General features: G+C 37.8%; 1 protein-coding gene across 2 annotated transcripts in view; it reads left to right on the forward strand.

Annotated features, from left to right (window-relative positions):
* The window catches only part of VAV3 (vav guanine nucleotide exchange factor 3), a 399,285-nt gene that overhangs the window by 259,719 nt on the left and 127,149 nt on the right, over positions 1 to 12,417 (forward strand). For both annotated transcript variants that reach the window (XM_054494867.1, XM_054494871.2), the window contains 2 exons: positions 6,222 to 6,323; positions 6,633 to 6,733. In XM_054494867.1, the coding sequence (XP_054350842.1) occupies positions 6,222 to 6,323; positions 6,633 to 6,733 (203 nt within the window). The remainder of the gene's footprint in view (positions 1 to 6,221; positions 6,324 to 6,632; positions 6,734 to 12,417) is intronic.

The raw sequence follows: 12,417 nt of genomic DNA on the forward strand, positions 1-12,417 counted from the left end.
TCCAAAATCTTTGAACTCGGGGTCTCAAGAGGTTTTTCCAGACAGAGATGCTACACACATTACTACATTTCTTTGCTAGAGAGCATTAGAAACACACACAGATCTCTTCAGGTGCCACTTGATGTCTTCATCTCTCATTAGTTTTATCACTTTTAAATATCTTCTCTTAGTTTTTCCCGATAGTCCTAATATTGTCATCTCCAAATGAAAATTCTGTGTACTTTTTTACAATATTTATCCTTCACATTCATTTTTCTTGTCATATTACAGTGATTAGATCTTCCAGAACAATATTGAAAAATACAGTTTACTTCAAAAACTTTATTTTCAGTGTAATTGTGATAGTGTTTTATATTAGATATGTTTTCTATTATCTTTAGTTTGATATTCTTTATCATAGTAAGAAACTATCCCTTAATGTCTAGTTTATTGAGTTTCATTAGAAGCACACAATGCATTTTAAGTCTTTTTTGGTACCTGTTGAGACAACCCAATTTTTTTGTTTATTTATTAATGTGATAAATTGTTTCACATATTTGAAAAGCCTTATTTAAAAAGAGTCATGATATAGCTAACTGTCCTGATGATAAACTATCCATATGATTTTAAAATCTTGCTATGGAAAATAAGATTAACTTAAGTAGTATGCTTATTGTAATTTATTGCCACTTAAATATGAGGTTAATAGAAGGATGCAAGAAGAGATCTAACTTGTTGTATCATGGAGAAAAATAATTGTATGTATTAATAATAATAAAAATAAGACTGTTCAGCATATTTCTAAAGGACATTCTCAAATAAGTAATCTGTATTTGGTATCTGTTTGCCAAAATGTATATTTTCTGTATTTTAGCAACACACACAAAGCTATGTGTGTGAATACATTTTTATAAATCGATGTGTTTTTGGTACAAAAAGGCCTGTTGCATTCAGACAGGTTTTTTTTGAAGCACTGACATTTGCTTCCAGCTCTCTTACTTTTACTTTCAATGCAATATGATGAAATAAACCGTTTTACGTATACTACATAATTGCCACAATGTCCATACTGGTAATACTTGATTGTTAATACTGTTAGAGCATGAGACAGCATGATGTCATAAATTGGTTCTCATCTTATTTCCTCTGTAATTGGTCATGATCATTACAGATGATTTCATCTTGCTAGGATTTGCTTCCTTTATCCTATAACTATATTACTAAAATGACATAGGGATTTTTAAATTTACAGTTAAAATACAGAAAAATGCTCATTTTAAGCATGTATGTTTAAAAAATCATATGTATTATTTTACATTGTATTACTAACTACATTGTCAGACTTATTACTGAAATATATGTATGAGTACGATTATAGTTTTTTGTAAAAATATTAGTCTGTTCTCACACTGCTAATAAAGACATACCTGAGACTGGGTAATTTATTTAAAAAAGAGATTTAATTGACTCACAGTTCAGCATGGCTGGGGAGGCCTCAGAAAACTTATAGTCATGGTAGAAGGGGAGACAAACACATCCTTTCTCACATGGTGGCGGGAAGGAGAAGCATGAGTGCCCAGTGAAGGGGGAAGCCCCTTATAAAACCATCAGATCCCATGAGAAATAACTCAGTATCATGAGAACAGGATGGGGGAAACCACCCCCACGATTCAATTATTTCCACCTGGTCCCTCCCACGACACGTGGGGATTATTGGAACTTCAATTCAAGATAAGATTTGGGTGGGGACACAACCAAACCATATCAAAGGTTAAATATTTTCTCACAATAAAGAGAGGAATATGTAAGTAAACATAAATTCTGAGATTTAATTGAAATTTAGTGAACCATGTTTTTCTTCAGTGTTCTTTCACATAAGAGGTAATTTTTTTTGGTTTAGTAAAAATGTCTCTATCTTTACTTCTTCCATCTTTCTATCTGATAATGTGGCAAAAGGCAGCTTTTGAAAACAAATGAAGAAAATGTTACAGTAATAGCATGTTTTTCTGACTTCTATCAGCTATGAATATCTAGCGTTAATTTTCCTGGTAGAATGTTTGATGACTATAAAGGGGAGACTGGTAAAAAGGAGAAGATGCACCCTCCACATAGGTCAGTGGGGATGCGGACTTACAAGTACTTTTAATGCTACTTTTAGGGCAGTACAAAGTTACTGAAAGCCTAGGAGGTCTACTTGGCATCAGATGTTGCATAAAGTGTTATGGAGGCTGATGTATCTGAATTTCAGCATTGCTTCCATCTCCTTCTCTGGTAACTGGCCCCAGTAAACCTATCTAACATGATTTTCTAGTGTGTCTATATTAGGATTCTTTAGAGAAACAAAACCAATAGGATAGGGTGTGTGTGGGTGTGCGGGTGTGTATATGTGTTTGTATGGAACCTGAGTTTTTGAGGAGGTATTTTAAAGCTTGAATTGACCGAAATTGGTCATGATTTCAGGGAAGGAAAAATTGAATCAGAGGAAAGGTTAAGAGAAAATGAATATGTAGAGAGTGTGAGGGAGAGGGAAAAATTCATTGTGATTTTGAAGTTCCCAGGTTGGAAGATGGAGTAAATGAATCAGATATGTCAGGAAACGCATGGAAATTGAGTTTGGTATGTGCTGCATTTGAGATGCCTGAGGAGCAGTTGGGAATGCATATCTGGAAAACAAAGAGGTCCAGGCTAGGGGGAAAGTGAGGTCTTCAACTTAAGGCCTGTGATGGAGCCAGGTGAGAAGAGACCATCTAAGGACAACATGTAAAGCTATATGAAGCCCTAAGAGTGTCAACATTCCTTGCCCTATAAATGTTTGATTGCCTGATTAGTTATATTCATAATGAGTTCTATGTGAAGCAAAAGAAATGGGAACATTTGATTAATCTACAAGATTCCATTGACATTCTCAAAAGTAAATTGTCATATGTTAAGGCAGATTACTAAAATGGAATTCTTTATGTATATCAGCATGACTGAACAAGTTAACTAATCTGTTTGACACTCAGCACTCATCTGCAGACAACCCAACCCCGTGATTGGTCCTACTATATCCACACTTGTCTTACTATAAAGGAAATCTCTATGTAGTAGCAGCAGAACTTTTTCTTTTCTTCCTCAACTAAATGTGATGTCAATCCTGTCTAAAATCTCACTTCTTTCCTTGGCCCCTGCCAACCTATCTCATCTCTTTGCTCATTTCACTCCAGCTGAAGGAGGCTTCTTTCTGTTCCTGCCCAAGGGCCTGTGCATATGGTAGTTACTCAGTAAATACTTATGAAATGGATGAATGACTCTGCCTTGTAGATTTGTTCTGAGAAGTAAATGTGAAAAAGTATATGAAGAGCCTAGTGATGTACCTGGTACATTAGAGATGTGAAATAAATGCCTCTTTTGACCATTTTAATTTTTTGTTTCTCCAAATCCGTAATCCTGACATTTCTGTCGTCTTCTGCTGCAATCTACTTTCGCAACCCTTCTCATCCAGCCAGCTTACTGTCTTTGGTTTCTGCACCCCCCCAGGCCACGGACCATATATGATCTCCTCAGTTTGTACTTCAGTGCGAACTGAAGGGATCACAGTTTCATACATGAGGTTTTTCATACATGCCATCTCTTGAGTTACCCTCTTGCACTTCAATAATTACATATGGATTCCTAGTCCCAAGGACACTGAGCATATAAGTCGTTGTGCTGGATATTCTCAGAAGAATGGGTGTCCTCTGGGGACTTGGTCACAGACCTAAAAAGGGACTCTTTACCACTCACACAGCACTATCATGATCACACCCTTATTATATGGATTTGGAATCAGCACTTCATAAATTGTAGCCAACATTGATTGAACACCAAATATGGGTCAGACAGTGTTCTAAGCACGTTACATATATCACTTGATGAGTTTGGTTTTATTAGTATTCCTGTTTTATACTCACTAACTTGACTAAGATCACGCTGCTACGGATTTGCAAGTTAGGATGTAAGCCCAGGTGGTCTAGTTTCAGATTCCTGTCCTTACCTATGCTTTTTATTCAATACTGCCTCAGCAGCGGTTTCGGGGTCATAGAGTTAACATCTATTCTTTAGTGTTTGATTCTAGATTTTAAAAATAATTTACCATTATAGTTTTCAAATAATTCTAATAGTTTCTTTCTACTCTTTTACCTACCACTTGAAGTCTTTATTCCCATAGGGCAGCTACTGTTAACAATATTTTCAGAACCTTTTTCATCATAATTTTTTTGTAAAATATCTTAGTGGCTTTGTGGTTCCCCCTTTCAGTTGTTTATTTTCTGAAAGTTCAGCTTATTCTTAGTTCATGAAAGTTTTAAATACCAGTGGTCCAAACACAACTCCGGTATGTTTGTGTGTGTGCATGTGGATGTTCCACCTGTGTCCGAGGCAGATTTTTGAAATTAATTAACTTCTTACCTGTTTGGAACTTATTTACATGAGTTTCTGCCTGAAGGAGATGTACTTCTGTTTGAAAACTCCAGGTTGATGAATTTTTTGGGTTGCCAGGACTCAAACTTATTTGACAAATCATCTATGACCCTATCACCTTGATACTCAGAAACAAATGAACCAACAGCCCTTCCTGACTAAGGAAACAGGTTTTGATGGAGTTTTCAATGCATGGCTTTATGGACTCAAGAATCAAATGTTTTCTGAACAATGTGAGGAAAGTTTTATTTCTAGATCCTTATATGTTCCTGTGTCTCCTTTTCTGTAGAAAAGCTCTGCAATTTTTAATCAGTAACACAAAAATGCCTCTATGGAAATGTCCATAATTCTCAGCATGCAGTGGAACATTTTCCGAAAAAGTGAGGTCACCAGAAGCACAGAGCAGAGAAATCCCAGATGGCACTAATATTTGATTTCATTTTTAGCACGCTCATATTCAGCAGATGGATTGGAAGGCTGACCTCTCTGACACTTCTGCATCACTGCCTGCTACTCCAATTGCCTTTGCGAATGTTTTTTCATAAGGCATCTCCTGGTACCTCAGAGATTGATGCCTGGTCGCCTGCCTGTGTTATGCTTCATTTCACCAGGATTCTGTGTGGTTGAGAGTTGCTGTATTCTATAAAAGGGGAAATCCTGGCTCATCAGTATCTCAAGCTTTTCCTACAATCTCTCAAATTGCGTGTAACGTCTTGGAGCATATCATTTTAGCTTTCTAGGTGTACCCCTGATTTGTATCCATCTTTAACTTATCCTAGTCTAATTTTCTGCCTTGTTTTGCCATCGAAAATAATAGCAAAAACCTCAATTACTTTTGCAGCAACCGAAATAGCTAAGCCAAGAATAATGTAAAAAAAATGTCAAATGTTTTCAAAATACCTACTAAGTACAAAAATTTGATTATTTTAATATGAACATTGCTGAATCTCCTCCTTGAGCTATAGTTTCAGTGGCCAAGAGCAAAGACCTGAGTTAGAGTTCCCAATCATGCTGTTTTCTTTAAGGGTAAGCTTTACTTTAGAGTAAGTGTCAGTTTTCTTATTTGTAAACTAGTGATATTTATTCGTGCCAGGCAGTTAGGATTGATGTGAAGATTAAATGAAGAAATGAATGTCATATGGTTGTCACGGTCTCTGGCACAGAGTAAATAACAAAGAATATTAGTTTGTGGTGTGCAAAATAACTTTTGTATGTATAATATAAATAAAATATAAAATAAATGGTAAAATTATTTTGTTTCGTTATTACTTAGATTGTGAGTAAAGTGAAATGTTAATTTTTTAATGATCACACTAATGCTTTATTTTAAAACTTTCTATAAAATTACTGTATTCCTTGTTATGGACCATTATGTTGTCCACACATCTATTTAGAGATGACCCTCTTCTCCCTCCTACCCTCACCTGCTAGTTTATATTTCAGTGGTGTGGCTACAGACAAGGAACTATCAGATAGGATGAGTATCCAGTGGATTCTTTTTTTTTTTTTCCAGGAAAGTTGAGCTATGTGGCCATTTGTTAAAGTTCTCTGAGAATGCTCAGTTCTGAGGAGGATTAGGTTGCTATGTCCTTCCAGGTTGCTTATGCCCACACAACCAGATTCTGGTACATATTTTAATGCATAGCATACTTTTGGCTTAGAAAACATTGCACATTTAGTAGTCATTTTGCTTAAATCAGATCTCTACCTGATGTCATTTTGATGAATTTAGGGTTTAGATGACTAAATTTCAGCTTTGTTGTGAAACTTTCTATAGAAAGTTATTTTTTTCCTTTTTATAGGTCTAACATAAGGCCAGACTACGCAGACTCCAATTTCCACGACTTCAAGATGCACACCTTCACTCGAGTCACATCCTGCAAAGTCTGCCAGATGCTCCTGAGGTAAGCCTGCTCAGTCCTGGTTTTCAGTTTAAAGGAACTGATATAATTGCTAAGTATTTCAGACTTTTCTAACCCTCTAGCCAATAGGTTCTAAAGTGGGAAATTTGCCTTAGCAGTCTGGATCCCACAAACCTTTGCCAGGCTTTCTGCCTGGACAGTCCTTTCAGAAGCTCTGGCAAGCTCCTCTCCCTCTACTGAGGGGGTACCTTGAAGAGCATTGTTGATACTTTCTTTCTTCTTCTTGCACTAATTTCATATGGGCAGAATTTTGCACCGTTTAATATACCACTCTCTTATTTCACCTTTCAGGGGAACATTTTATCAAGGCTATTTATGTTTTAAGTGTGGAGCGAGAGCACACAAAGAATGTTTGGGAAGAGTAGACAATTGTGGCAGAGTTAATTCTGGTGGTAAGTCATGTTTATTGTGGCAATTCTGTTTTTAATGAGGACATAAAATTTGCTAAACATAATTAAGGCCTAATTTATTCTGAATATGTGTTTATTGTAACATATCTGCTTTTGAAACTATTATTTATAAGCACAATTAGAAGAATGCTTACAATTTACGTGAGTTTTCTGCATAACTTTGTTTTAAATTATTTAAAATTTGTGTGACTTTTATACATATCTTGGAGACAGAGGTCTTCAAGAGGGAGTTGGATGGTTTCATGTCACTCATTTCATTAAAAGCCCTAAATAAATGACTAAAACCATACAAACATAGCCAAAAAAATAGAGTAACAAAAACAACAGAAAGAATATATTCTATCTTTAGTTCTTAAATTTCCTTTTTATTCTTTTAAATATTTAGCTCAGGAATGCTAATGGCGCCAGAAGTAAACATCACACAGACTAATTCATGAATTAATGAATTGATTACATTGTCATTTTGCAGCACTTAACAAAGAGCATATATCTTTTGGGTTTTATGTAAATATTTTCCCCTTGGTTTTTAAAAATAATGCTGCATGATTGTTACATGAGCTAGTTTCTAAGACGGCTGGCAATTATGCCTTCAGTAGCCTATTGCCTCTTTCTGCTCCTCTTGGGCTCTCTTCCTTCGCTTTATTTTCTGGCTTCTTTATTCTTTCTCTTTCTTCTTTTTTCTCTTTGTCCTTTTCCCGAGTTTCTCTGTGTTTTTATCAATAAGACCTTTCAAAATCAGTAAAACTTTTGAACACAAGAAAGGATCTTTAACAGCTTGAGTTCGAAAGGTAGCCATGTCAACCTTTGATTTTCCCAAAGGAAAAGGTGGACATTGAATTATTTTGGATAATGTGAAAAAGAGTGAAACAGAGAATAGCTCATTTCAGAGCTGAGTTTAGAAAATAGGCAATTGTAGAAAAGGTGAATCCTGTTAGAAGACTGAGATCATAGCACATTCCTCTCAGACATTTTAAAAGGACCCTGTGTGCCATTCTTTGTGCTAGGCATGAGCAGCTGTAAAGTGGCAGATCTTGGCATGAGTTGAGCACCTACACTGTGCCTGTCCTGCCTGGGTGCTCTACTGGGCATCTTCTTGCATGAGCTCATTCCGTCTTCAGAATGTCCCTGCATATTTACTGATGGGGGTCGGATTGCTTATGCAGTTTACTCAAGGGCTGTTAAATAAACTTACTTCTTACATCTATCAGAAAGTCAGAAACAGTTTACAAAGTTGTAAAATATAATAGAAATAAAAATTATTGTTGTTATTCTTTGTCACCCCAATAGAATTTATCACTTGAATTTTTGTTGTTCCATCTTTATATGCCCCATTCTTTAATCTCTTTGGAGACAGTTAACATTTTATTTGCTCACAGTAGGCTAATGTTTATATAAATGCCAAGGCCCTGTCTTGATGAGATGATATCTGTGAAGAATGTAAAATGATCCCATAGTTGGCATGGTTCTAAAGGAAATAGTGTAGGAGAATAGTTTAGAGTCAAGCAGAGACGGTTGAAATCCTAGCTTTGCCATTTGTTAGCTGTGGGAGCTTGGGGAATTTACTTAAATATTCTGAGCTTTTGTTTATTCATTTTGTAAGTTAGACGATTATTATGAGGATCCAGTGAGATAATGTTGATTCTTACCACAGTACCTGAGCAAAGTGAGAACTTACTATTTTAATCTAAGGTGATATAGTGAAAAGTCAGGTTTTTTTTTTTTTTTTTTTTGAAAGACATGGGCTTATTTAGTATTTTTGTTGTTTTCATGATCTGGAGTACATGTGGATGGGAAAGTTAATGAGCACCAAACTTTAAGATAATACGCAAGTATGGCATTAAAAGGACATAAAATTTTTTAACTTTTACATTATAAAAGTCCATAGGAAATCATTGAAAATTCCTACTCTAGTCAAATAGAAGAGTCATATATTCCCAGTGTCTGTTCCTAGGTAATTATTTCAATGTACTCTGTCCTTACATAAGTCATTTTGTCTGTGGCAGTAAAATCTACAAGCTCTGGAGTCTTGGTCTGTTTGAATCCTAGCTTCACAATTTACTCCCTAGGTGACTTTGAACTCCATTTACTTACCCTTTGTAAGTATTAGTTTCTTCCCTTATGCTATGGTTTGGCTCTGTATGCCCACCCAAATCTCATCCTGAATTGTAATCCCCACGTGTCAAGGGAGGGGCCAGGCAGGAGGGGATTGGATCATGGGGTTTCCTCCACGCTGTTCTCATGACAGTGAGTGAGTTCTCATGAGAACTGATGGTTTTATAAGGCGGTATTTCTTGCTCTTGCTCTCTCTCTCACTTGCCACCGTGTAAGATGTACCTGCTTCACCTTCTGCCATGATGGTAAGTTTCCTGAGGCCTCCCCAGCCATGTGGAACTGTGAGCAAGATAAACCTCTTTTCTTTATAAATTCCCCAGTCTCAGGTATTACATTATAGCAGTGGCAGGACGGACTAATACAGTAAATTGGTACCCGGAGTTGGGGGCACTGCTATAAAGATACTTGAAAATGTGGAAGCGACTTTGGAACTGGGTAATGGATAGAGGTTGGAACAGTTTGGAGGGCTCAGAAGAAGACAGGAAGATGTGGAAAGTTTGGAACTTCCTAGAGACTTGTTGAGTTGTTTTGACCAAAATGCTGATAATGGTGTGGACAATGGAGTTCGTATTCGGGCTGAGGTGGTCTCAAATGGAGATGAGGAACTTGTTGGGAATTGGAGTGAAGGTCACTCTTGCTGTGTTTTAGTAAAGAGACTGGTGGCATTGTGCCTCGCTCTAGAGATCTGTGGAACTTTGAACTTGAGAGAGATGATTTGAAATTGGAACTTATGTTTAAAAGAGAAGTAGAGCCTAAAAGTTTGGAAAATTTGCAGCCTGATGATGCGATAGAAAAGAAAAACCCAGTAATGGGATGGCTGGGTCAAAAAAAATGATGAGTTCATGTCCTTTGTAGGGACATGGATGAAATTGGAAATCATCACTCTCAGTAAACTATCGCAAGGACAAAAAACCAAACACTGCATGTTCTCACTCATAGATGGGAATTGAACAATGAGAACACATGGACACAGGAAGGGGAACATCACACTCTGGGGACTGTTGTGGGGTGGGGGGAAGGGGGAGGGATAGCATTAGGAGATATACCTAATGCTAAATGACGAGTTAATGGGTGCAGCACACCAGCATGGCACATGTATACATATGTAACTAACCTGCACGTTGTGCACATGTACCCTAAAACTTAAAGTATAATAAAAAACAGAAAAATAAGTAAAATGAAATAAAAGTTGCTTAGATTAAAAAAAAAAAAAGAAAAACCCGTTTTCTGGGGAGAATTTCAAGCTTGCTGCAGAAATTTGCATAAGTAAAGAGGAGCTAAATGTTAATTGCCAAGACAATGGGGAAAATGTCTCCAGGGCATGTCAGAGGTCTTCATGGCAGCCCATTCCATCATGGTCCTAGAGTCCTAGGAGAGAGAAATTGTTTTGTGGACTGGATCAAGGGCCCCACTGCTGTGTGCAGCTTAAGGATTTGGTGTCCTGTGTTCCCAGCTGCTCCAGCCATGGCAAAAAGGGGCCAACGTACAGCTCTGGCCGTTGCTTCAGAGGGTGCAAGCCCCAGGCCTTTGCAGCTTCCATGTGGTGTTGGACCTGTGGATGCACAAAAGTCAAGAGTTGAGGTTTAGGTATCCATCTAACAAAGATCTAATAACCAGAATCTACAAGGCACTTTAACAAATTTACAAGAAAGAAACAAACAACCCCATTAAAAAGCGGGTAAAGGACATGAACAGACACTTCTCAAAAGAAGACATTTATGCAGCTAACACATATATGAAAAAAAAGCTCAACATGACTGATCATTAGAGAAATGCAAATCAAAACCACAGTAAGATACCATCTCACACTCTTCAGAATGGCAATTATTAAAAAGTCAAGAAACAGCAGATGCTGGTGAGGTGGTGGAGAAATAGGAATGCTTTTATACTGTTGGTGTGAATGTAAATTAGTTCATCCATTGTGGAAGACAGTGTGGCAATGCCTCAAAGACCTAGAACCAGAAATACCAATTGACTCAGCAATCCCATTACTAGGCATATACCCAGAGGAATAGAAATCATTCTACTATAAAGATACATGCATGCGTATGTTCACTGCAGCACTATTCACAATGGCAAAGGCATGGAATCAGCCCAAATGCCCATTAGTGATAGACTGGATAAAGAAAATGTGGTACATATATCATAGAATACCATGCTGACATAAAGAGGAATGAGATCATGTCCTTTACAGGGACATGGACGGAGATGGAAGCCATTATCCTCAGCAAACTAATGCAGGAACAGAAAACCAAACACGACATGTTATCACCCATAAGTGGGAGCTGAACAATGAGAACACATGGACACAGGGAGGGGAACAACACACACTGGGGTCTGTCAGCAGGGTGGGGGAAAGGAGAACATCAGGAAAAATAGCTAATGCATGCTGCGCTTAATTCTTAGGTGATGCATTGATAGGTGCAGCAAACCACCATGGCACACATTTACCTGTGTAACAATGCATATCCTGCACATGTACCCTAGAACTTAAAATAAAAAATAAATAAAATAAAACTTTAAAAAATGCTCATTGCTCATGGCCACTTGTTTTCAGGCCATAAGGAAGATGAAAATTGACTGCATAGACCATGAAACAATGTTCAATCACTTTGGCTTTTGTAAGCTCACCTTTTTAAGAATACTTACTGACAAAATTTGATTTTAAAAAAAGGATTCTTATCTGTAGAGGCTTCCTAGCTATTTAACTCAGCTTTGGCATGCTGCCTTGCCAACAACTCACTTGCACTTATAATTTAATTGTAGTGACATAGACAGCAGATTTTCAAAGAACTGAAGGTGGATTTTCAAATTCCTCAGCCCCATAACCTTTGGTATGTGATCATCCTGGCCCACCTTCACCAAGAATCCTATCAAGTCAGTTTAGCCAGAATCTCCCTTATATGTGATGTTTCCTCTCAGTAATTTTCCATCCATTGACCTCACCCTCTTCCTTGGCTATGAATCTCCACTTGTCCATGCTGTATTTGAAATTGAACCTGGATTTCTTTCTCCTTTGCAATTGTTCTGAATAAAATCTGTTATCACAACTTAAAAAAAAAAAAAGAGAGAAAGAATCGAGCTTTGGGAAGCTCTGCTTAGATTTCAGAGGATATATGGAAATGTCTGGATGTCCGGGCAGCAGTCTGCTGCAGGGTCAGGGCCCTCATGGAGAACCTCTGCTAGGGCAGTACAGAAGGGAAATGTGGGGTTGGAGCTCCCACACAGAGTCCCCACTGCCACTGCCTAGTGGAGCTGTGAGAAGAAGGCCACGGTCCTCCAGATTCCACAACGGTAGATCCACCCACAGTTTGCAGTGTGTGCCTGGAAAACCCACAGACACTCATTGCTAGCCCGTGAGAGCAGCCAGGAGGGGGGCTGTACCCTGCAACGCCATACGGGCAGAGCTGCCCAAGACCCTGGGCGCCTACCTCTTGCATCGGTGTGACCTGGATATGAGACATGGAGTCAGAGGTAACTGCCCTGCTGGATTTCAGACTTGCATGGGGCCTGCAGGCCCTTTGTTTTGACCAATTTCTCCCATTTGGAACAGG

Source organism: Pongo pygmaeus, chromosome 1 (assembly GCF_028885625.2).
Source record: "Pongo pygmaeus isolate AG05252 chromosome 1, NHGRI_mPonPyg2-v2.0_pri, whole genome shotgun sequence".
Lineage (NCBI taxonomy): Eukaryota > Metazoa > Chordata > Mammalia > Primates > Hominidae > Pongo > Pongo pygmaeus.